Source organism: Pocillopora damicornis, chromosome 12, assembly GCF_964200805.1.
Source record: "Pocillopora damicornis chromosome 12, jaPocDami1.2, whole genome shotgun sequence".
Taxonomy (NCBI): domain Eukaryota; kingdom Metazoa; phylum Cnidaria; class Anthozoa; order Scleractinia; family Pocilloporidae; genus Pocillopora; species Pocillopora damicornis.
The window spans coordinates 12,441,642-12,467,467 of record NC_142681.1 but is presented as its reverse complement, the minus strand read 5'-3'; the positions used below and the strand labels follow the sequence as shown (position 1 = coordinate 12,467,467).

General features: G+C 40.6%; 3 protein-coding genes and 1 pseudogene across 4 annotated transcripts; all 4 read right to left on the bottom strand.

Moving 5' to 3' along the window:
- Positions 1-383: 383 nt before the first annotated feature.
- LOC149036534 (uncharacterized) lies at positions 384-16,089 on the bottom strand. Of its 2 annotated transcripts, none has more exons than XM_089189269.1 (4): positions 15,444-16,089; positions 14,156-14,268; positions 2,034-8,128; positions 384-1,886 (listed from the first exon to the last, which is right to left on the bottom strand). In XM_089189269.1, exons 3-4 carry the CDS (start codon positions 8,120-8,122, stop codon positions 1,820-1,822), a joined length of 6,156 nt encoding a protein of 2,051 aa, XP_089045395.1. In that variant the 5' UTR covers positions 8,123-8,128; positions 14,156-14,268; positions 15,444-16,089; the 3' UTR covers positions 384-1,819. The 2 variants fall into 2 exon arrangements, with proteins under 2 accessions (XP_089045395.1, XP_089045394.1); XM_089189268.1 differs by having other exon boundaries at positions 2,034-10,207; positions 15,444-16,088.
- Positions 16,090-17,631: 1,542 nt separating this feature from the next.
- On the bottom strand, positions 17,632-18,354 carry LOC149036533 (uncharacterized). The gene is made up of 2 exons (XM_089188596.1): positions 18,036-18,354; positions 17,632-17,942 (listed from the first exon to the last, which is right to left on the bottom strand). The coding sequence occupies exons 1-2, from the start codon at positions 18,352-18,354 to the stop codon at positions 17,632-17,634; spliced, it is 630 nt and encodes a 209-aa protein (XP_089044722.1).
- A 656-nt stretch (positions 18,355-19,010) lies between these two features.
- Positions 19,011-19,409, bottom strand: LOC149036532 (uncharacterized). Its single transcript, XM_089188595.1, has one exon. It carries the CDS (start codon positions 19,407-19,409, stop codon positions 19,011-19,013), a length of 399 nt encoding a protein of 132 aa, XP_089044721.1.
- On the bottom strand, positions 19,156-20,376 carry LOC149036531 (uncharacterized; annotated as a pseudogene).
- Between the last annotated feature and the right edge of the window lie 5,450 nt (positions 20,377-25,826).

The following is a 25,826-nucleotide window of genomic DNA, read 5'->3' as shown; positions in this document are numbered from 1 at the left end:
TTGTATTTCTCGAAACAGACATTGGTAAGGAACATCAAAGGAAAGTTTGAAAACAATGGTTCGATAACCTATTTTTCTAGGGAATCACCTTAAAAGATGATATACATGAGCCGAGGTAAACAAACCGGAGAAATGCACGGCACAACTTCGGTTTCCCTTGGCAACGACTTCAGATACGGCCGTATCGTCAACGTACTTCCATACATTAGTTAAATTATAAACATCTGAATCATTTAAAAGTACAAGAAATAGCTATGGGCCTAATTTTGTTCCCTGTGGGACCCTGGGAGGCACTGAATCCCACTTGGAGTAACAGCCCTCAGATAGTTTGATTCTTTGGTTTAACAATGCAACCTCTTTAAGAGAAACACAGGAGACTTTCAAGGGTTTTCTCGAGATAAATTTTATTTTTGCTTGTTTGGAATGGCTACATAGCTGATAATCAGTTGCAAACATTCTTTCCCTTAAGAAAGACTTAACGTTGAGTGTATGAAAAGAAAAAAGACATTGCGTCTGTTTTTTCGATACAATAGTCCTTGAATGCAATTGTCCCAGTCCAAACTATTTTCGATCTCTCAAGTAACTGACCATAGATAGGGTTTCTGTTAAGGGTCCTAGTCAACCACAGGACATTGCGCGCTTAATCCGCCATTTTCTATGCCATTTAAATTCGAGGAATTTTCAAAACAAAAAACCATCGATGGTATCTCGCGTTCCTTCACATAGAAGGCCTAGAGCCTCGGAGCAGACTAAAAATTTCAACCTGTGGAATGACAGGAAAGATATTCCTAGCATCAGAGATCTAACTAATGGCCAATTTGCAGATATTTTTCTGTATCAAAGCGTGGACAAGCTTCGCGCAGGATGCATATCATAAGAAGCAAGTGACCAATTAAAAAATTAAAGTATTGACGAGCCTGTGTGACACTCCTGGCATCTGCAAGCGATTTTAAACTTCTATCGTCATAGATTAGTTTAGATCAGGATACATTTTGATGATCTTTTCCCAATGTAATTTTTAAATGAAGCGCCATCTCCCCATCAATATTTTCTTGAGGTTAGGTAAAGCCGGGTGATATTGAAATGCAAAAGACAACACTTCCTTCTGTGTGCTGTTTTCTTTGTTTTAAGTGACCCTTCTCTACTGTAGCAGACAACTCCAGACATGTATTTCTCCAGAACTTCGTCAGGTATCCTCTTTCCCTTCTTTAGTCGTATTTTTAAGCAATGTGCGTTATTTATTAAATGTGGAGCGCGTCGGATTTGTTTTTAGGATGCGTAACGCTTCTACTTCTGCGAATCCTTTCTTTACGCCACGTAAAAACTGTTTACGGGCCGGCACGACTTCTGCCAGGCGTTGAGTTAATATAAACGAATTTCTACGCAGTTGCACGTATGTTAACAAAAACAGAAGTGTGGTTGACAAGGATCCTTTAAGATACTACATCAAAATCTTTCCACAAATATTGAAGGTTGTGATAACTAAACCTTACAAAAGGCTTAGAAAAAAAATCAAACCAAATTTTAATGGTTCGTTTTATACCTAAACTACTGCTTTAACTTCACTGATTTCGCTTTACTTAAAAGCCTTACGTACGTTAACATTGTTTCTTGCCTATTATACCAGAAATATATATTTTGCGTTAAAAAAAACCACTCTGAGTACTTAACCAATTTATCCTTCTAAGAATATTGGAACAGAAAGCACGAAAAAAGTGAAATAGCTCTCGATCCCTTAATTTGGGATAGCTCTTTTTTTAGTTTCATTGAAATACCGGATAGAGTATTTTCTCTACTTGTTTCTATTCAATTTATGCATCTAAAAGTCTTTTTGCTCTGTTTCCTTGGAGCAATCCTCACTATTTACTCTGTCGAGGTCCTTTTTCCTGTAAAATAGTGAAAAACATTAGACTAGCCTTGATGTTGAAGGTAACAAAGGATCCCCGCCGACAGTCAGCGACCAGTAAGTCGTAGCCACCTTCACACGTAATTTAACTTTAATTTATGAAATACATGTTCTTACCGAGTCTTACCTCTGCTCGTCAAACTCGAGCCTCACATCATCTCCAATCAGCGTAAACGAAGCCCACTCAGGCACTTTGGTAAAGCTTTTTTTTCTCATCCACTTCATGGCCTGATGAAGGGATTCACTGGCACTTTCTCCTTCAACAAGGTGTTCGTAGAACCGACTCATCAGCTGCCCTGTTGCTGAGTCTGGAATGGCCCGCAGTGCAACCAACACCGAGCGAGCACCGGATCCTAAGAACGCACGGGCAATTCCTATAACTCCCTCGGCTCTTATCTCTCCACCTCCACTGTGACAGCAGCTAAGTACCACCAGTTTGGCTCTGACTTTCACTCGTGAGACATCAGCCATCGTCAACATGTAGGCTTCCCGTGGTGTGAGAGCGCTTCGACTGTTAAGAGTAGGAATGGGGGAAAGGGCAATTTCTCCCCTTTCGGCGCTACCGTGGGCAGCAAAATGTATCAGGCTCACTGAACTTATCCGCTCAAGTACCGCCTGCTTCGTTGCTTTCTCTTCTACCAGAGGCGGAACGCCCACCAGTCGTCCGACCATCTCCGCTTCCTTTCTTGCACCTGGCAATGGCTGCAGCCAATCAACCTTGGGATTTCCTATTATCAAGGCACCAGTGTTGCTGTGATAGTCCTCTGGACTATCTTGAATAATCCTGAGTGTCGTCAAAGAAGGAATGATACGGATCCTATGAGTCTCCGACAGGTATTCGGCTCCCACCTTTTCACTGAGGGCAGCGAAGGGAACTTTGTACAAATTGCGGTCAGGAACAATAATGACTTCAGGCTCCACAAGCAAATCATAAACGGGGGCGATAAACATTTTGTAGCACAAAGATAGACTTGAAATGACTCCGTCGTACTTGTCCTCGTACTTGTCCTCGTCCTCGTCCTCGTCCCCCTCTAAAGATCGCAATCCTGCTGAGTCATATTCACAATCTCCAATGGGCAAAGTACCAAGACTCCGGAAATCATCAGCCAAAAATTTACTCAAAGGCGAATCTTTGGGCAACCCAGCCCGAACTAGATTCTCTTCTACTGATATTCTTCTATAGTGAGGGACTCCACTTCTTTTCAAGACCCACAAATGCAGATGACTTTGAAAATAAGAAATGTACAGACAAGTACAGTTACTTTTCTTTCTAAAAATGTTTTCAATGCCAAACCAAGATTTTGGATCAGCAGAGATGTGCGTTTCAACAGAGTACTTCTCTACCATCAAGTCTGATAGGCCTCTAGCTCGACCCAACTCCTCAACATAAAGAGCATCCCGAACATTTCCGGTGTCACAAAGCGAACTACTTAGCAGCTTGTAGGGAAATATTCCTGAGTCCTCCAGAAATGATGTTTTGAACTCATCATTGGCGCCCAAGAAGTGTCTCAGCTCCTCATACTTTTCAATGCACAGATGAAGACACGAAACGGAGTCTTTGATTTTCTTCTGAAATAAATACAAAATGGCGTACTCTAGAAGAATTTGGAACGCTCTTCTTCTATGTCCAATATCTCTGGATATGAATAAAGCTTTCTCCAGGCATACTTCCGAAGATTCATAATCTCCAATAGTTCTAGACACAATTCCAAGGTTTTTAAGGTCTGCTGCTTCCCCTTCCTTATCGCCAATGTCAGTTCTGATAACCAGCGCTTTTTGAAGATACTCCTTAGCCTTGTCGTATTGCCCGAGCGAATGAAACACAGTACCTAGGTTTCCGTAGCTAGCCGCCTCTCCTCCTCTGTCGCCAATTTCAGTTCTTATAATAAGCGCTTTTGTGAGATACTCCTCAGCCTTGTCGTATTGCCCGAGCGAATGAAACACAGTACCTAGGTCTCCGTAGCTAGCCGCCTCTCCTCCTCTGTCGCCAATTTCAGTTCTTATGATAAGCGCTTTAGTGAGATACTCCTCAGCCTTGTCGTATTGCCCGAGCGAATGAAACACAGTACCTAGGTTTCCGTAGCTAGCCGCCTCTCCTCCTCTGTCGCCAATTTCAGTTCTTATGATAAGCGCTTCTTTGAGATAATCCTCAGCCTTGACGTATTGCCCGAGCGAACGAAACACAGTACCTAGGTTTCCGTGGCTAGCCGCCTCTCCTCCTCTGTCCCCAATTTTAGTGCTGATGTCAAGCGCTTTTTGGAGATACTCCTCAGCCCTTGTGTATCGCCCGAACGAATGAAACACATTACCTAGGTCTCTGTAGCTAGCCGCCTCTCCTCCTTTGTCGCCAATTTCAGTTCTGATGTCAAGTGCTTTTTGGAGATACTCCTCAGCCCTGGCGTATCGCCCGAGCGAATGAAACACAGTACCTAGGTCTCCGTAGCTAGCCGCCTCTCCTCCTTTGTCGCCAATTTCAGTTCTAATATAAAGCGCTTTTTGGAGATACTCCACAGCCTTGTCGTATTGCCCGAACGAATGAAACACAGTACCTAGGTTTCCGTAGCTAGCCGCCTTTCCTCTTCTGTCGCCAATTTCAGTTCTTATGATAAGCGCTTTTTGAAGATACTCCTTAGCCTTGTCGTATTGCCCGAGCGAATGAAACACAGTACCTAGGTTTCCGTAGCTAGCCGCCTCTCCTCCTCTGTCGCCAATTTCAGTTCTTATAATAAGCGCTTTTCTGAGGTACTCCTCAGCCTTGTCGTATTGCCCGAGCGAATGAAACACAGTACCTAGGTCTCCGTAGCTAGCCGCCTCTCCTCCTCTGTCGCCAATTTCAGTTCTTATAATAAGCGCTTTAGTGAGATACTCCTCAGCCTTGTCGTATTGCCCGAGCGAATGAAACACAGTACCTAGGTTTCCGTAGCTAGCCGCCTCTCCTCCTTTGTCGCCAATTTCAGTTCTAATAACAAGCGCTTTTTGGAGATACTCCTCAGCCTTGTAGTATTGCCCGAGCGAACGAAACACAGTACCTAGGTCTCCGTAGCTAGCCGCCTCTCCTCCTCTTTCGCCAATTTCAGTTCTAATAACAAGCGCTTTTTGGAGATACTCCTCAGCCTTGTCGTATTGCCCGAGCGAACGAAACACAGTACCTAGGTCTCCGTAGCTAGCCGCCTCTCCTCCTCTGTCGCCAATTTCAGTTCTAATAACAAGCGCTTTTTGGAGATACTCCTTAGCCTTGTCGTATTGCCCGAGGGAACGAAACACAGTACCTAGGTCTCCGTAGCTAGCCGCCTCTCCTCCTCTGTCGCCAATTTCAGTTCTAATAACAAGCGCTTTTTGGAGATACTCCTTAGCCTTGTCGTATTGCCCGAGCGAACGAAACACAGTACCTAGGTCTCCGTAGCTAGTTGCCTCTCCTCCTTTCTCGCCAATTTCAGTTCTGATGTCAAGCGCTTTTTGGAGATACTTCTCAGCCTTGTGGTATTGCCCGAGCGAATGAAACACAGTACCTAGGTCTCCGTAGCTAGCCGCCTCTCCTCCTCTGTCCCCAATTTCAGTTCTTATGATAAGCGCTTCTTTGAGATAATCCTCAGCCTTGACGTATTGCCCGAGCGAACGAAACACAGTACCTAGGTTTCCGCGGCTAGCCGCCTCTCCTCCTCTGTCGCCAATTTTAGTGCTGATGTCAAGCGCTTTTTGGAGATGCTCCTCAGCCCTTGTGTATCGCCCGAACGAATGAAACACATTACCTAGGTCTCTGTAGCTAGCCGCCTCTCCTCCTTTGTCGCCAATTTCAGTTCTGATGTCAAGTGCTTTTTGGAGATACTCCTCAGCCCTGGCGTATCGCCCGAGCGAATGAAACACAGTACCTAGGTCTCCGTAGCTAGCCGCCTCTCCTCCTTTGTCGCCAATTTCAGTTCTGATGTCAAGCGCTTTTTGGAGATACTCCTCAGCCTTTTCGTATTGCCCGAGCGAATGAAACACAGTACCTAAGTCTCCGTAGTTAGCCGCCTCTCCTCCTTTGTCGCCAATTTCAGTTCTGATGTCAAGTGCTTTTTGGAGATACTCCTCAGCCTTGTCGTATTGCCCGAGCGAATGAAACACAGTACCTAGGTCTCCGTAGCTAGCCGCCTCTCCTCCTTTGTCGCCAATTTCAGTTGTTATGTCGAGCGCTTTTTGGAGATACTCCTTAGCCCTGGCGTATTGCCCGAGCGAATGAAACACAGTACCTAGGTTTCTGTGGCTAGCTGCCTCTCCACCTCTGTCGCCAATTTTAATTCTAATGGAAAACGCTTTTTGGAGATACTCCTTGGTCTTGTCGTATTGCCCGAGCGAATGAAACACAGTACCTAGGTCTCCGTAGCTAGCCGCCTCTCCTCCTTTGTCGCCAATTTCAGTTGTTATGTCGAGCGCTTTTTGGAGATACTCCTTAGCCCTGGCGTATTGCCCGAGCGAATGAAACACAGTACCAAGGTTTCCATAGCTAGCTGCCTCTCCTCTTCTGTCGCCAATTTCAATTCTAATGTCAAGCGCTTTTTGGAGATACTCCTTAGCCTTGTCGTATTGCCCGAGTGAATGAAACACAGTACCTAGGTTTCCGTAACATGATGCTTCTCCTTTTTTGTCACCAATTTTTGATTTGATGAAAAGTGCTTTTTCAAGATACCTGTTAGCTGTGTAATACTTTCCGAGCAACTGATGAACAGTACCTAGGTTTCTTTGGTCAGATGCCTCTCCTTTTCTGTCACCAATTTCAATTCTGATGAGAAACCCTTTTTGGAGGTAGTTTTTAGCCTCCTTGTAGTGCCCGAGATACTTAGACACATTACCTAGGTTTCCATAACTTGATGCTTCTCCCTTTCTGTCGCCAATTTCAGTGCTGATTACTAACGCTTTTTGGAGATACTCTTTAGCTTTGTGGTATTGTCCGAGGGACATAAACACAGTACCTAGGTTTCTGTAGTTAGCCGCCTCTCCTCCTCTGTCGCCAATAACAGTTCTAATGTCAAGCGCTTTTTGGAGATACTCCTCAGCCTTGTCGTATTGCCCGAGCGAATGAAACACAGTACCTAAGCTTCCGTAGTCATTTGCCTCTCCTTCTCTGTCGCCAATTTCAGTTCTAATGTCAAGCGCTTTTTGGAGATACTCCTTAGCCTTGTCGTATTGCCCGAGCGAATGAAACACAGTACCTAGGTTTCCGTAGCTAGCCGCCTCTCCTCCTCTGTCGCCAATTTTAGTGCTGATGTCAAGCGCTTTTTGGAGATCCTTTTTAGCCTTGTCGTATTGCCCGAGCGAATGAAACACAGTACCTAGGTCTCCGTAGCTAGCCGCCTCTCCTCCTCTGTCGTCAATTTTAGTGCTGATGTCAAGCGCTTTTTGGAGATCCTTTTTAGCCTTGTCGTATTGCCCGAGAGATCTAAACACCCTACCTAGGTTTTTATAGCACGATGCTTCTCTTCTTTGGTCGCCAATTTCTGATATCATGACAAGCGCTTTCTGGAGATATTGTTTAGCCTGACCGTATTGCCCAAGAGACAGAAACACATCACCTAGGCTTTCATAACATGATGCTTCTTCTCTTCTGTCGCCAATTTTTGACTTGACGACAAGCGCTTTTTCGAGAAACTCTTTAGCTTTCTCGTATTGCCTGAGAGACCGAAACACATTACCTAGGTCCTCATAACATGATGCCTCTCCTCTTCTGTCGTTAATTTCTTTTCTTATGGCAAGGGCTCTCTCAACATACTCCTTCGCTTTTAGGTTTTCGCCAAGTTTATGATACATAGTTCCGAATCTTGCGCAGGTACTTGCTTCTCCAATTTTTTCACCAGTTTTTCTCCTTATATTAACTGCTTTTTCGTAAAGTTCTTTGGCATCTGTAAACCTGTTTTGACTCTCAAAAATCTCTGCAAGAGCCATGCTTACATCTCCCTCTTTTACTAAGTCACTAGACTCGCTGTATAAGACAAGTAGTTTCCTTCCGTATCTTTCCGCATTGAGGTAGTCAGAGCTACGTCGATAAGCGCTGAAAAGAACGGAATAGGTCTTTTCTGTTTGGTCTTTGCTGTTTTGATTAGTGTTGTTTAGCAAAATCAAACATTCGTTGCATATCTCAATGGCTTTCTGAATACGATCTGAGTTGAGCAGGAAAAGGGCAACTTGTTTGGCGATGTTCATGAAAGCTATCATGTCTTCTGCTCTAAGGTTCATTGGCATCCTCTCCTGTTTTTAGGCAAACATTTCTTTTTAGTGACACAAATTAACCAAATGATTCGATAGTCTGGATTTGTAATGATTCACTACAAAAGGGAACCCATATGCGAAGTTACAAAAACGGGCTGAGTTGATTACCCCTAGAAACCTTTGTAACGAGCTAAAAGTGTTAGAAGTCAAAATATAGACTTAAAACAAAAAAATAAGGGACGAAGAGGCATGGATAAGTACAACTGGAGGACATTCACGGGTCACATTCGGTGAAATTCTAAATTTAATTTGACCTGCACAGTTTTTTTTTTTAAACAGACTCTTCGACTGTCATGCTGTCAAAGTCAACTGTTATTCAAGTGATTTTTGATCTAGCTGTTTTGTTTTGTTAATCCTATCAAGTAAAAAAAAAAATGAATCTCCGTTGAGTTTGACCGATGGTCGTGTGTCGGAGGGTCGTGTCATCAATTAGGGGGTTTTTGAAAGGTCGCGGGTTTCTTAAAAAAAAAAACAGGAAGGATCGATAAACCTTTTACTACAACGTTCCGGGAACATTTAAAAATGTTGTACTAGCAGTTTATCACCAAGTAATGAGTTTATTTATCTGTAGTATACGGGTGAAAACGAATCTATTCGTAACTGATAAGGATGATTGCCAAGATTTGAGGTGCCAATGGTTTGACAAACTCGATTTGTCACCTTTTATTTTACTTATGTTGTGATTTTTGCACAACATGACATGATTTAAAATTCACATGAAAAAGATAAAAAAAACAGCAATTATCTCAACTTTTTCTATGAGAACTTCAAAGTTCTTCATGCATAGTTTCTATGAACAACATCAATTAAAATAAAATGGCTTTATCAACTAATTCGAGAATGTAATTTGGCCACTGTAATAAGTTTCTGAAGCTGATGTCTCGAGCGTTAGCCCTTCGTTGGACCGTTTGATAATCTTGAGGAATCAATGATGTTGTATTGCCAGTATTCCGCCAACAAACAAGCAAAGAGTGGTCTACAGTATCACTATAATCCATCTGCATTTCTGCCAGCCGTAAAGAACGTGTTTACAATGAAGTCTCTTGGTATCAAGCGACATGCATACGAGTTTTAAGTGTTTCAATTTTCAGGCTAACAAGAAAGATAACTTTCTGCCACAACCGTCTGGAAGATTTCCTGACCTTCTGCAATATGGCATGCAACATTTAAAATATTGTTGTAGCAGACAATAACCTAACGAGCTTACTTGTCAGATGAATGTCACTGAAAACAAGTCTATCCTTAGCAGGTTAGAATGATGAACAAGATGTGAGGCCGCAGAGGTTTGACGAAGTCCCGCTTTGTGATGAATACTTGCCTTCTGGTGGCGATTTTTGCACAACGTAACATGACTTAATAGCCACAGGACAGGAAAGGACTATAGTTAAAGCTAAAGTTGCCATCAAGTTACTCTAAAAAACAATAGACTTATAATATTTTTGACCTCGTAGCTGATACTTTTGAAAGGGAAACGACAAGAAAAAAGTGAAAATCAGTCGGCACTTCTTCCTACATTCCTAATCTTCCCTCAGTAATGAGGCAAACCCATGCCATGATTTTTACGTGTTTTGTTACACGGAAGACATCAAAAACTTTCAAAACATTTTGACTAATGTTAGAACCACACAATACGATTTTGCACGTTTTTGATCTTTTAAAATATCGACGAATGTTTTGGTTAAAAATTTTGGCAGTTATCTAATTTACAAAAGTTTGTCTGATAACGTGACGGAAGTAAACAGATTGTAATCCTCTTTTTCTCACTTTTATGAAGGGATAAACCATGAGTTACTTAAATAGCACCAGGAAAATCTCCATATTTTTAACCAAAGTTGTTTGGGTTTATTGTATAGCCTAACAAAGGAATCGAAACAAATTAATGGTAGAGGTTCGAAGCCTACATCCATCTGAAAAGTAAGCTTACTGATCAATGACACTATGACAAGATTATATTAGATAATTCAAGTAACGTTCTGTTCCTCACAGAAAATACCTCATCTTTCTCCGTGAGCTTTCAGCGTCATAGGCTGACTTATCTTCTTACGCAAGATTTTGGCTCTTTAACAAAAAGTAAACGAGGTGAAGTTAATTACTTATGTGAGTTACGACCACTAGAGAACAACGCACTCTTACACCGCGATTATTCTATGATATCAGCAGTGGATTAAATAGATTTCCTTTTTCAAAAAAATTAATCGTGGAATTGTCAAAACCCTTAGTTTCTGCAGTTTCGATTCTTCACAATGTGACACGCAAACATAAAAATCGGAAAAGCATTGATTAGGCTTTCCCATGAGAGCCTCACTTCTTTAGAGTGACTAAATAATTATAAGTGATAAAACCCGAGTACCTAAAAACGATATTTAATCGTAGTTTCTAACGTGTTGACTATATAGCTGATCCTTTGAAACAACAAAAAATTTGACTTTTCCAACATTCCGAAACTTGGGCTGTCACTGTGTTTTGGGAATCCCCATGTCTTCCGTATCCACATCACTTCTGTTGTGGGTATCCCCTCTTGAGTATTACTTTGAAAGTGAAACGGCAAAAAATAATGACAGTCGGGAATTTTCCCAACGTTCCAAACTGTTCGGTGAGCCGGCCAACCCTTACAGTGACCTTTTTTAATTAATGGACTAAGACAAAACCTTTTTAAACATCGTGAGGGCATGCTAAGATATTAAAACCATTTAATATGATTCTCTTCGTTTATCATCTTTTTAAAAAAACCTAACCTTTTTTGTTAGCACTCAGTCTATATTAAAATAACACTTGAACAGTTTGTCCGATGACGTGAAGGAACTAATAAAAATTGCAATTCTTCTCTTATCTAATTTATGGTGGCATTTAACCGTGAGTTTGTCAGAAATAGAACGAAAAGCGCGGAGAAAATCTTCAGATATTTAATGTGGGTTTATTGTATGGCGTAATAGCGCATTGTGACCAATTTAATGGCAAGAATACATTTTGGGTTTCTTTAAACTAAAAAGTAAGTGTGGTGATCCACGACACGACTGATTATATTATTAATCATAACCATTATAATTTCCTCAAATGTGACTGGTGCATTAGCTGCTTTATTTTCACTAATCATTCTGTACAGTTGTAATCGGACGGTGTAATCGGACAGTTGGTTGCAATTAGACACCTGTACTCGGGCAGTTGAAGCAGCCAATCAACCGAACTCCACTCAGCTAAATCCACCAATCAACAACCATAATCAACCATAACTATAGCAAACAATCACTCACCCCAAAAAAAAGGTGAGGGAATTTCCAAAAACGGGGTATTTTTTCCATTTTACACATTGTCTCTGCCGGAGGTGTTTGTCCTAGAGGTTTTTTTTTTCGGAAGTTGTAATGGTTATGATTTATTGGTAACAGGACTTCGTATCCTCCAATTTTTTCTGTAATCATATTACATATTTTTCTGTAATAATATGATTGCATATCAAATTGGATTCCACTTGGCCCTATTACCATTATCAATGGTAAAAATTACAATTTTCTCGATTATGATTAGCTTAAAATCTTCCATTTTCCACTTATTCACTTGCCCAATTGTTATCGGACAAATTGGTTATCCAAAAAGTTTGTTAACGAACAGTTCAATAAGTCAAACGCATTCAAAGTTGTAGTTTAAATCAACCAGCCAAACAATTAAACAATTTACGCTTCCTTTTTCAGTGTTTTAATGCAAATTTTTTTCTTTTCCTTCGTAAGCTGGCTATTCTTCTTTTCTCAGAAATTGTAATTTGTATGATTAATCGTTAATAAGACTTTGTTTCGTCCAATTCAGTCTGTAATCATACTCGTGATAAAAAATCAGTCATCTGACCAGAAAGAGTTTCTGAATAAGAGTTAAACACAAAGAATAAACCAGTGTGGTACCTCCCTCACCACACAGTAACGCATCCCTTGAAGCCCGGCAAGGTGAGGGTGGTTCGTCATTGTGCAACAAAGTTGGGACAAACATCGTTAGTAGTCGCTGACATAAAAGCAATGTTTCACCAATTCCTGGTATATCGAATGTTGTAGTATAGGTAGTATCGAATGGTGAAACATCTATTTGGTGCTATATCTTCACCAAGCGTTCCTAATTGCTGTCTTAGGAAGACAGCGCAGTTGAATCAGGAGGGGTTTGATGCAAAAGTAGAAGCGACAATGAAGCGCAACATATATGTGGATGTCATGATGAAGTTGGCAAGTGCCAGAGAGAGAGAGCAGTAAGTTGGGTAAGTCAACTGCACAGGTTGTTTGAGAAAGACGGTTTTCGCATAAAAAAGTGGTAAAGTAATGATACAGAAGTGCTGGCTGCAATCCCAGAGTCTGAAAGAGCCAAATCTGTAGCTAATCTAGAGCTTGAATGACTTCCTACAGAGAGTGCTTGTGGCCTCAAGTGGAATACAGAGGAAGACAAGTTTGCATGGGAGGTCTTAGAGAATATATTGCAGCTAGCGAACCAGAAACCAATGACACGAAGAGGGATTGTGTCAGCTGTTTTTTGATTATTTTTACCGACTGTCAAAATGTATTTGCAATGAAGACCCTTAGGATCACTCTATTTTATTTCTTATTCATGAATAATACAAGAATGATTAATGAGAAATTTGCTCTAGTTTTCTTGAGAACTATTAGACAGTTTAAATAATCTACCGTCCACAGTGTGGGCCAGGACAAATATGGACTTTGTTTCTCTTTTATATACTGGAAGTTCCTTCGCTCGATTTTATCGAATCATCGTTCTTTTGGTTCATGACCGTTTTGTCAAAGCGCAAATGATGATCACAGATTGAATACTGCTTCGAAGTTAGCATTCAACGATTTTTAAGCATTTAATTTTTAGCCTAATAAGAAAGATAAACCTTTCACTACAGTGTACTTGGAACTTTCCTGACATTCCACAATATGGCAACATTTGCAAAGATTTTTCATTTTACAAGTAATGAGCGCATTTATCAGACAAACGTCCCTGAAAACGAATATTTTCGTAGAAAGTGAGGATCCTTAATGAGATGTAAGACCACAAAGTTTTGACATGGTCGCTTTGTAACGTCACTTCGGTGACGAATTTGTTACAACGTTGCAATTCTTATTAGTCACAGAACAAATATTAACCGAGAAAACAGGACTGATTCATTTCAGGCTTTGCCATTAATTAAAACGTCACTCATGCAAAATTACTCTACTTAACAATATACGATTTCTATTTATTGGGTACATGACAGAACGCTAGATTTCCTTCTAAGCTCTTCTACCAGCACTTACCAAGTTTTTTTTTATGATATTACATCTAGTTTCCCTTTTTTCAGTTTTTCTGTTTTTTTCTTTACTCCGGCCGTCAAAACGTATAAGTAATGAAACTCCTTAGGTTCAAGCATCCTTGTTATATACCGAGACTTTCACTTAACAAAACGAGCACTGTGATTGGTTGATTCTTGGTCAAGTGCGCCTGATCAAATTAAAATATATCCCGAACGGGATACAATATTGTGCAGTTGTTGCCCGCGGTAAATTAGTTAGTTTTGTTTACCCGAGAGTCCTTGTGTTTCCCGAGACGAAGCCGAGGGGAAACATCAGGACTCGAGTGACCATACATTAATTTCTTTGTTATATATTTAGACTTTCCCCTAAACAATCATAAACGGGACCATACATTAACAGACACTTAATGTATGGCCCTGCGGGAAACAGTTAGTTTTGTTTTCCCGAGAGTCTTTATGTTTCCCGAGACGAAGTCAAGGGGAAACATTAAGACTCCAGGAAAAACAAAACTAACTAGTTTCCCGAGGGACCTTATGTATGGTCCCGTTTCGGATATAACAAGTGTCTATATCAAGTATTATTATTTCTTGTTCACGAATAATACAAGACATTTAATTGCTGGGGAATTTTTTTAGTTATCCATGGGAACTATTACTCAAAGTAACAATCGACTATTATTAATTACTTTATAGAAGATAGAAATCTGTATACCCCTGTATTAAACATTTCTACTTGTACTTACCAAGTTGTTGACTCCGTAGAAGATGCTTTTGAAAGTGAAAAGACAAAAACAATGAAAGACAGTCGGGACTTTCTTAACCAATTAAACGGCTGGGCTTCGTAAACTACTTATGTCTGAAAAGTAAGCGCAGTGATCAGTTACACTTCTTTCAGTTCCTCACAGGGAATAAACATCTTTCTTAGAGAGCACGCGAAGAAAGATGACCTTTCTTCTTAAGCGAGACCTTGGTAATTTTTCAAAAAGCGATCAAGGTCAAATGAACTACTGATGGAAATTATGGACACTGGAGAACCACGAACTGTAACACCGTGAATATCCTCTGACATCAGTAAAGTACAGTATGCATTATAATCATTTCTTAATAAAGGATTGATTTCAGCTTTTTAATTACGTGATTGTGGATACCATCAGTTTCTCAAATTAAACAATGCTAAAAAATCTTAGCTAATGAGGTTGAAATATCTTGTATAAACCCATAAAGGTTTGAAGAAAGCAATTTAATGGTGGAGATATGAAGCATTCGTTCAACGGAAAAGTACGTTTTATACTATGTATGCAATTACTGACAGTGAATTTAACTAAGTTTCAATTTTATCTAAGAAAATTAAAACATCTCTCTTCGTGAACGCGCAGTGTCATGACTTATCATCTTATATGAGACTCTGACGCTTTAACAGACAAAAGAACGGATTACGGCCTTAGGAAAAATTTATGCCGTAGAACCTGCCGCTAGTATCCAATGATTTATGTGAAGGGTATCTCGACCATGAAACGCTTGTGTACAAGTGAAAACGGAAATTAATAATTCGAATCTACCGCGATCTCTAAATTGTTCGTTGAACTCTCCTGAAACAAAGTCAAGTCAATCGCTAACGCACATCATAGCCATTGGAAAACCACGTAATGAACCACGTAATGAACCACGGACTTCCTTCGGCGAAGGAAAGTCCACAGCGTAAATACATAGAGGTCTGATTTTATCTTTATAATCATCAATTTCTCAAATTGAACAATACTTAGTAGTTAATGAGGATAGGTTATACAGTACAAATCCACAGAGATTTGATAAAGTCGCCGTAGAACCAATTTATATCACTGTGGTGGCGATTCAATCGCGCCGTCAACCGCTTTCATGAAAGGCTAACGCTCGAAACGAGACATAACTACATATTGCAAAAACAAAGATTGAAAAAGCAGCTACTGAGCTTTGCCTTAAGAGCCTTACTTCACTACAGTTACTAAATAACTAAAGCTGATAAAAACCAAGAACATTTTCAAAGGCACTTACCAAGGTGTTGACAATGTGGCTAACGCGTTGAAAATGAAGCAACAAATGAATGATTATAACATAGCGCGCGTGTTTGCCTTATATAAGTCCTATTGAGCCGCTATGAACAAAATCTATATTTACGAACCCCCGTGTGTAAATGAGATGACGTGAGCATTTTTTTTTACCTGGCTTCAGAGTTTCCGTCCTGTTAAGCTGCAGTGCACTTTTCCTTCTCTTTGAAATATGGAAGAAACCAGCGAAGAACCAGCGAAGAAAACTCTTCAACAAGATCGATCACAGTACAACCTAAGCAAGTTTTTTCTTCAAACGATGAGCTACATGTGTGCGATAATCGACCCATTGTCTTCGTGAACTTTTCATTCTCTAGCAGGTGAGATTTGCATGATCGAAGCCAAAAAAGCTAAAAAAAACTGAGTGACTGTATTTCGGTTTGGCACGTCACACTTATATTATTAATGATGGATTTGAGCATCCAAAAATGAACATCTTGCTCTGTTTACCATGAAACGTCAGGCTTCAATGTTCATCTCTTTTAGACCGGATAGATTTACATCACGAGATCGATCAGATCGAGACTACAACTAGAGCTTCTGTCTTTAAGCAGTAAGCTATCTGTGCCTGAAAATTGACCCATTGTACTCATGAACTTTTCATTTTCTTAGGGTGTGATTTGCATGATCTAAGACAAAAATAGAAACTGTTATAATGTATTAAAAAAAACCGATGGAATAGATCGGTAATTTTCTCGAAAATAACCACATTACTGGTTTTACCTTTGAAGCCTTAACCCAGTAACTGAAATATGGCAACAAATAAATGACAACAGAGAGAGTAGCTTGACTTTCAGTAATAATCAATAGTTGACATTTCTTTTGGGAAGGGGAGGGGAGAGAGGTGGGGTAAATGGACTGGACCATAGTTACATTGTAGGATCTCTTGAAAACTCCGAACAGCAATTCTAGCTGCTTTAACCTTTTTGTTTCCTCTTTTCTTCGGATAATTGCAAGAAACTCGCAGCTAGAGGGGACTAACACCGAGCGATCATTTGAATGATACAAATTATATATCGCTTAGGTTCTTCCATGTCTTCGAAAACTAAGAAACAATTGCAAGTTTGACAAGCTTGCTTTCCGTTTAATTTAATACTGATGTCAACGTTACCTGATTTCTCCAAATTGGAGGAAATTTCATTTTCAAAGGTTACACGGTCAAAGCCAAACAAGTTGCATTTGAGAATCATGGGCTCACTGTAGTAGAAGGAGGGTCTCATTGGGGTGATGGCTTTTACGGCAAACGGTTAAAATTTTGGCCATGTTACGGCTGACGATTAATATCATTGCATGAGATTTTCCCAGGAATTTTTCTTTGAGGTTAAATTTTTTTACGATTAACGGTTGAAATTTGACAATTTTTTACGCTTAACGGTTAAATTTTTGGCCGTTTTATGGCTATCTGTTAACCCCATTGAGACCCTCTGGAAGTACACGACGTCTTAATTCAGTGGTAAATAACTGACATTAATAGCGGAGCTCGCAGCTCGCACAGCGTAGCCCCATAATTATACAAAATAGTAGTAATCCATCAAGCCGAATTGTAATGGGCTTCTTTTTATGTAACATATATCCATTCCTTTATTTCCTCTTTAACCTGCCCGCGAACAAGTAAATTTTCTGTTTTAATTCAAGTGCGAGAAGATAAAACAGAAGTGTTGCAGAGTTCTCTTTACAGACTGAATTCAGGTGAGAATATCAGTAAACTAGTTGATGTCATATGCTCCTCTTGAGTCTTTAATTTTATTGCCCTGGGCCCAGTTGTTCGATTAAATTTTAATCTGGGTTTCTTTATTCCTTTATTAAAAAGCCTTTTTTGGATAATTTCCTGCCTTCTCTTTAGAGCATCAAATAATCATATTGTGTTTCTAAATAAGTGATTAACAAATAATTCCAAGCGGAATCAGTTTATTAATTGGTCTCACGACAGTTTTGACGCCACACGCAACTTTAGCAACACGGATGTGGCCATCACGTTCAGGATACACTTTTGCGATTCGTCCTAACGGCCAACGTCCTCTTGGAGTATCGGGCTGAATCACAAGAACTACGTCTCTAACTTTTAGATCACGGAATTCTGAAGTCCACTTTGGTCGGCTGTTAAGGGCAGGAATATATTCCTTGAGCCATCTCCTTCACACTCGTGAAATAATGTCCTGGACCTTTCGCCATCTTTGACGCGGATGCAAAGAAGTGGTTTCAAAGGACTCAGGCGCGAGCTGTCCCCCCATTTGGCCGTGCAAGAAATGGTTAGGGGTCAATGGAACATCGTCTCGTGGATCTGAACTCTGATAAGTCAACAGACGGGAATTAAGAAGGGATTCCACTTCAGCGAACACAGTGATCAGCCCCTCGTCGTTTACATCTCGTTCTCCTACAACGGCATAAATGGCTTTCTTGGCAGCTTTCACCATTCCTTCATGGGCTTCTCCAAAATGTGGGGCACCTGGTGGATTGAATCTCCATGTCAGTCCAAGTTCCGCTGTCTTTCTCTGAAGATGTCGTCGGTCTAACTAGCTGGCTAGTTTCTTTAACTCGCCCACTGCACCAACGAAATTTGTGCCTCTGTCGCTTATCACTTCTTTAGGAACTCCACGGCGACTGGTGAAACGGGCGAAGGTGTTTAAGAACGTGTCTATATCAAGTCCCCAGGCCATCTCTAAATACCCTGCTCGAGTTTCCAAGCAAGTAAGAAGGCACAGCCACCTCTTCTGTCGTGGTTTTCGGCGTCCTTCAACAGTGTACAAAAGACCAGCAAAATCTACGGCTGTTTGGGCGAAAGGTCTGAAGCTGAAACGGAGACTCGAATGGCGCCATAATCTGACAAGCTGGCTTGCTTCATCCTCTCTTACATTCATTACATTCGTGATCCCACTCGCGAATTTCTTCGCGTGCGGCGATGATCCAAAATCCCTCACTCAACTGGCAAAAAATGAAGTTTACTCCAGCGGCATGGTTTCCTCTCTCGTGATAGTTCTTCACGATAAGTTTCGTCACCCAGTGTCCACGAGGCAGAATGATTGGAAATCTAGTATCATATGGGAGAAAATTTGCGAACTTTAATCGGCCATCACTCCGAATAACTCCATCATCGTCGATGCAGGGTTAAGCTTTATCAACTGGCTTTTCTTTGGTATCGGTTTCCCTGAGCTCAAAGCGGCGTACCCATCACGGAAAGCTTGGCGCTGTGCTAAGCGTACTATTTCCTCTTCAGCACCCTTTATTTCTTCGGGCTGCAGTTCGATACTTGCATTCCTGTTGTCTCTGTCGCGTATGTTGTGTAGTACTCTTCTCACTCTCGCGTGTACTCGAACCAAACGCGTCCAACTGGAATACCGTTTCGGATCAAGTCTCCACACTCATGGTGTTGTTCTGTTTCGATGCAGTTTCTTTCTGAAGGTTACACGTCATAAGGGTTGCACAGGCATTCGACTCCTCTTTCCTCTTCGAGTTCCTTATCTCTGGCATTTTACTAGGTCTATCCGGGACTTTCATCTTTGACCACTCACTGATATCATTTGTAAGCCAATTCCAGGAGGCCATTCCACCACAAGGAACATTCGGCTAACTCTGAAGGCGAGGCCCCTCCTGTGCATAGATCGGCTGCATTCGCTATGGTAGAGACATGCTGCCACTGCGACAGTTCAGTGAACATCTGTATTTCACCAATTCTGTTGGCTACGAACGGTCGGAAGTCTTTTCCGCGCCCTCGAATCCACCATAGGACATATGTATTGTCAGAGTAGAACGTCACGCTCTGCATTGGTGCTTCTAAGACCGTCAGCAAGGCCTGTTTTAAACGCAGGCCTAAAATCGCACTCATGAGTTCAAGTCTGGGTACTGTCATCGGGGTCAACGACGCCAATTTACTCTTAGCTGCAATCAGGCGACTGGTTACGGTATCGTAGCGCATATAGACAGCTGCACCATAAGCTTGCTAAGAGGCATCAACAAATGTCACAATGCGCTTCGACTTGACAGGCTCTGGACGCCGTAGACACTGGGGAATCTTCACCTCTTGCAGACTTTTAAATTGCTCCAACCAGTCCCCGATTTTTTCTGCTATTTCATCTTGAACTTCGTCGTCCCAGTCGTAGCCTCGCATTCACAGCTCCTGGAGTAGGATCTTAGCCATAATAACAGATGGGCATACACATCCCAGCGGGTCAAAAATCGTTGCTACTTTACGCAGGACGTTTCGCTTCGTTGTCTGAAATTCCGGGGAAACTGCGGAAGCAGTGATGATAAACACATCTTCAGTACTGTTCCACGAAATTCCAAGAGTTTTCGTTATCGGATCTTGACCGCTGTTAATCACGATCTCTGTGGCGCCCTCTTCTGTCGGAATCGCTTCGATAACTTTCGGTGAATTAGAGATTCACTTCCTGGCTTGCATGCCAGCAACTCCTCATAGTGCTTTCAATTGACAGTACAGCTCCACTCCTTCATCATCGTTTTCGTTTAACGCTGTCAATAGAATCGTCCATATAGGTTGACTTAAGGACGGTCTCAGTGGCAAGGGGATAGCGGTCTTGGTTTCTTCGAGCGTTCTGCTGCGCAACAAACTGCGACTCCATAGGAGCGGAATACTTTCCGAAAACTACACGGCTAAACTCGAATAAGTCTGGTTCTCGGTTAGAGTCAAGGTCTCTCCAAAAAAGTCGGAAGTGGGATCGGTCCTGTTCCTCAATCTCTATCTGGAGATACATTTCTTTCATGTCGTGAGTGACACCAACGGGATTTCGACGGAAACGGACAAGGACGTTGAAAAGATGTTGCTGTAATTTCGGCCCAGCATGGATCATGTCATTAAAGGAAATACCATCACATTTAGCGGCACAGTCAAATACGATTCGAACGCTCGTTGTCGATTTATCCATTCTCACGACCGGAAAATAGGGCAAATACCATACGTTAGCTGGCGGCTGTTCTTCTGAGGGTATCTTTCATAAATATCCCGTTTCAACATAGGCCTGAATAGTTGCTTGATACTCTTTGGCGACGTGGCTGTTTTTCTTCAGATTTCTTTCGGTGCTTCGGAGGCTAGAGAGTGCCATGGGTTTAGTGTCTGGGAGATCGGGTTTGTTTTCTTTCCAAAGAACGGCTACACAATATCTTACATTTTCGTACTTGAGGGAATCTTTCACTTTGCCTAAGGCTAGTCTTTCTTCTTCGGTGAGTACGAGTCTACCACCGCGGTCTGTGCCATACTTCTCGATTTCCCAGAATCTCTTTAAACTGTTTTCGACGTCACAACAGGATTCTTTTCCCTCGCTTCATTTAGGTTCTCTAGTGAACAAGGAACGGATAACGTGAGATCGTGTTCTCGCGGTCTTGTTTTCGTCAGGCGCACCAATACAGCTCCCACAAGTAGTCAGAGTCGAGCGATAGGTCCACCATTTTTTCCACAGAGATCAATTTTCGAAAAATGGAGTTCAGCGTTATCAACGCCAATCAAAAGATCAAGAAGTCCATCATTTGCCGGCTTGGGAAAATTGTACTGAGTCAGACGCAGCCATTTACTCTGATGGTCCTTGCAGTTCACAACTCTAGATCTGTAATTACCAGTGACTTTCTGCGGACACGTTTTTGCGCTTATTTCCTTTGAAAACTTGCCATCTACACTTTCGATTTCAATTTTTATTGGCATGGACTGAAATGTTTCAACGGTGTCATTGAGCACATAAACTTGATCTTTTTCGAATGGCTCTTGCAGTCCCAGTATCCCAGCGACCACTTCCTTTAAGAAAGTTTCGTTCGATGCATCGTCTAGGATGGCGTTTATTTTTACTTTTCTTCCATTAGCCTTCATCCACACAGGGACAATTCGTAACGAATAAGCCGGAATCAGGCGGTGTTTTTGCATTACAGCTGGTCAGGGTCACAGCGGGCGCCCCCTCCCGTGGGACATCTGGGCGTCTCCCATTGTCAGCATGAGGCGACATTGCCATCGGTCGAGTTTCTGACAAAACTTCACTTCCATGAAGAAGACGGTGGTGATTTCGAGAACAACCATCTATTCCACACGTGCGGGCCTTTGGGCAATCTTTCCCCCTACGATCAGAGGCTAAGCAAGCAAGTCATAAAACTCCTTGCAAAACCACACCCCGTGATCGAAACTCTGGCAGAGAGAACATGGACGCTTTGTACTGTTTGGCTCTTTCCCTATTGCAGCAGTATGAAAATTTCGCATCCTGCTCTGTTCCTGGTAACTCGGTACTCTCGGTACTCTCGGAGGTCTAACGTGCTGGACAGGTTTCGGCTCAATTTCGTTCGCCATTTCCGCTACTTCTATTCGGAATCGGACTTCGTCTTTCAACCAGTCTCTGAAAGCTATGACTGATTTTTGTTTGTCGCGTTCGTTCAACCAACGACTGTAATTCTCCAGCCGGCGATCAGGCAACTTTTTACCAGCATGCTGTGAAGAGTTCCATCTTCTAACTCTCCGTCTCTTCTTTCTGCCTGTAACTTTACCACTGTAATTCTAACGAGGTCAACAAACTTCTCCAATGCGTGAATGTCGTTACTTCTTATTGGTAACGCCTGTTCTAGTTGATCCAAGTAGGCTCGCAGAAGCCGGCGCGTACCTCCATACTTTGTTTTTAATATCTCTTTGGCCTCTTCGTACTCGTGGACGGGGACTCCGAGACCACGGATGGCTTCCAAGGCGTTCCCTGTGAGGCATTGTCGCAGCCTTGCCATCTTCAAATTTACTGGCTCAGTCGACTCGTCTACTAGACTTGTAAAGAGGGCCCAAAAATCTTCAAACTTTCTTTTGTCACCATCGAACGTCGGAACTTTTAACGGCTTCAAGTATCGGTTTCGGTCGTTGTGGCTGTGGTCACTCTCGTTTAGCTGATCTTCGTGGCGATCTGTTGTGTTCTCGCTTAATGGCGTGTTCAAATTCACGACTTTGCATGCGCGGACCTTGGTCGCATTTTGTCCCGCTTCAATCGCTCTCTGTACGTCTTTTTCGATGGTTTCTGACTCTTTGAAAGCTTCGTTTTTTCCTGTGTCTTCTCCGACTTCAACATAGAAGGCGGACAGTTCCTCTAAAATTTCTTGTGCGTACTCAAGGGCTGCCCACAACTGCTCAATCATACTTTCTATGTCCGTTACTTCGGAATCCTTCACGCATAGTCTTTCTAACTCATGAGTTTTGTCACATTTGTCTTTGCGGAGCGTTTTCTTCTTCTAATTTGAATTAACAGAACGTCGTTTTGCTTCTGTTTGTCGACTCCATTCGCAATTTCGTCATTTTTCTCGGTAAATTCGGTAACATCGCTGTCCTCGGATTCGGCAGCCATAGTGCACAACTCAAAACTCAAAAACTCAAATCGTAAACGAAATCTTTAACAGACACCAGTTCATACCTTCCGGAAACGATAACGAAAATCTCCTTTAAAAGCAGGCATGTTTAATCGGTAAAAAGACGGTAAAACGGTAACGGCTTAAAATACAAACTCAATAACATATATAAACCTCCAAAACGCGACTACAACTGAAAAAAAGCCACGCGAGAAATCGAACGCGTAACTTGCTTACGAACTGGTCAACTTTAAACGTCTCAGTGTGCGCGCGCTAATCGCACGACACTTTCTCCTTAACACCATATTTTAGCAGTCTTTTTAAATTCCATTTTTAAGCTTTTTGCATTTACTATTTTAAAATCCATAAATGGCATTCTCTTTTCATCCAAGTAAAGAGATATCACACATTTCTTAAATTGAAGTCTGAATCATGAAGTCAACTTAACTTCAATGAGTTTGAACTTCATTGTACATAAGAACACTTTACTGGAGTATGTTGCATTTAATTGCTGTCTTTCTGGTACATGTGATTACATAACCCTTTTAACTTTCAAGATTTCATTAGTAATTCTCTTTACTGTCTGCCATACAATTTATGTGATGTTATGTTGGAGAATTTGGAATTGGATCAACCAATTATCCCCTAATTAATATTTTTCTTTATTCTCATTACTTGTCTGCTTGATATTGTTCTGATAGTGTAAGGAGAAATTCTGTCTATGTCACTAGTGGGACTAACACAGTCAAAATGGGGGATTTCATTATAATGTTATGATTACAATTTTCTTATGCTTTCAAATGTAACAAAAAAAATGTGATGAGAATCTGATGTTATGAATCAATGGAAAAGCCTGTTGCAAGTAGCTTATGGCTTTAACGTTTAAATGTTCATGGGAAATGCTTTTCTTCGAAAGCTGGGATATAGAAGTTTTCAGAGCTGATAGAAATAAGCTGGTTGCAAGTGATGAAAAGCAGACTGACAATCATACCTCAATGCATTGAGAATTCCCAGTAAGTCTTAAATATTCCTAGAAATTCCTGAAAATTCCTAAGAATTTCTGGCAAGGTTTTAGATTTAATGCCTTTTAGGGAAAGTTGTTGGTGCTCTGAGTTGGAATTCCTGGGAAGTCCTAGGAATTTAAAGTCCTGTTGGCTATAAAGTTCGAATTTCTAGGTTTTTAGAACCAGTGCTACTACGGTTGGGAATTGAAAATTCACACCTCTTATTCCTAGGAATTACATTTTTTCCTAGGAATTGCATATACATGAGGCTCTACTTTAAACCTATTTTAAGTGTATTTATATCCTATTTTTTCAAGTTTTTTTCTTATTTTATCCCTGTTTTATGTCTATTTTATGTCTCTTAGACCTATTTTATAGGTATTTGATTCCTATCTTCTTCAACTTTTTTCCTCCTTTATTCCATTTTAAACCTATTTTAAAAGTATTTATATCCTATTTTCCCTATTTTTTCTGTATTTTTTCTCTATTTTATCCCTGTTTTATGTCTATTTTCTTTTATAACTAATGTTTCATTAATGCTATTTTAATCCTATTTTATCATCAAATCGCATACACATTTTCTCTATTTTAAAGCTATCTATACAGTAGATGACTTGCTAACCAGACTATTTGTTTACTATTTTTTGTTTCAAAATAATAGGTTTAAAATAGTTTAAAAAAATAGCTTTAAAATAGTCTGGAAAAATAGAGAAAAAATACACAAAAAATAGGGAAAAAATAGCTAAAAAAATAGATATAAAATAGACACTATTTTTGTTAGGGGATTGAGAGAAGCAGGAAAACCACTTTGAGCTTTTTCCTATTCACTAGTAAGTTTATTATATTTCAGATTTTACATTCAAACTGGGTGAGATTAAATTTATCCATATCATGCTTCATTATGGTTTGTTTACATGGAAAGGTAATTGTTATTGTAGCTTCACGGATGTTTTCATTGCTGTTGCAAGTAACATTCATAATAAAGTTTCATTTAACATAGAATGTTTTAAGAACTTTCTTTCTTTCTCTCCAATACTATTTACTATTTTTGGAGCACTATTAACCCTTTACACCCTGACAGCAGTATGCAAATTCTCCATACTGTTCTTAATACGTTTCCTTATATGTTAGCAGGGAGAATTTGTTTAACAATCAAGAGGTTCTTCAGTTTACCATTATTCCTATATTCTCATAACCTTAATGTAGGACTCAGGGGTGATATTGAAAGGGGAAATTAGATGCTAGTCACTATCAGGGATTAAAGGGTTAAAGGAAGCAGGTTATTAAAAAAATTCAAACTTTGATTCAAGCAAGTATTTGAATATGTGAGTAACATTTGATGTTTTCACATGTAACAAGATGATCAAGCTGAAGATGGCCTCAAAAAGGAGTGAACTTGACTGTAACAATTAGGTCACTACTTTTAAAACTTGAGCACTTGGTAAATACACCTTGGCTTGCAATTCTGATAATTACAGTTTGCTGAGGTAATTGAAATGTCAGTCCCCAAGCAGAAAAAATCCCCATGACCTGTACAGTCAGAAGCTATGAGATAACTTCAGAAAAATGCATATGTTTCAGTGGAACTATTGTAATTACAGGACCACCTAGTGACAAAAATTACTGATTTCCTGTAAGTATGAATGTTTGGGAGAAGTTATAGTGGTAACTGACCCTTTTTTGCTAAAATGCATAGGATTTAATGATTGTAATGTATATCTCTTAGCTTTTAAACTTTCAACTTTGTATTTACTGTAACTGTTTACCATATTTATTTCTTTCTACCTCAAGCCCTCAAAAGTTGACGCAGGTTAGTCAATTACCTGACTTTCTTTGTTTGAAATTGTGTGAATGTGCATGATTATATAATTTTGCTGTGTAAGTTGCCACTTTGTAACATGTAATATTAGTATTTGAATTGCATTAAATACTCTTGCTCATTCATTAATGCATGGTGTTTCTTACCAATACTCATACCCAAACTAAACATTGATACAAGAAATTGGTCACAAGATATG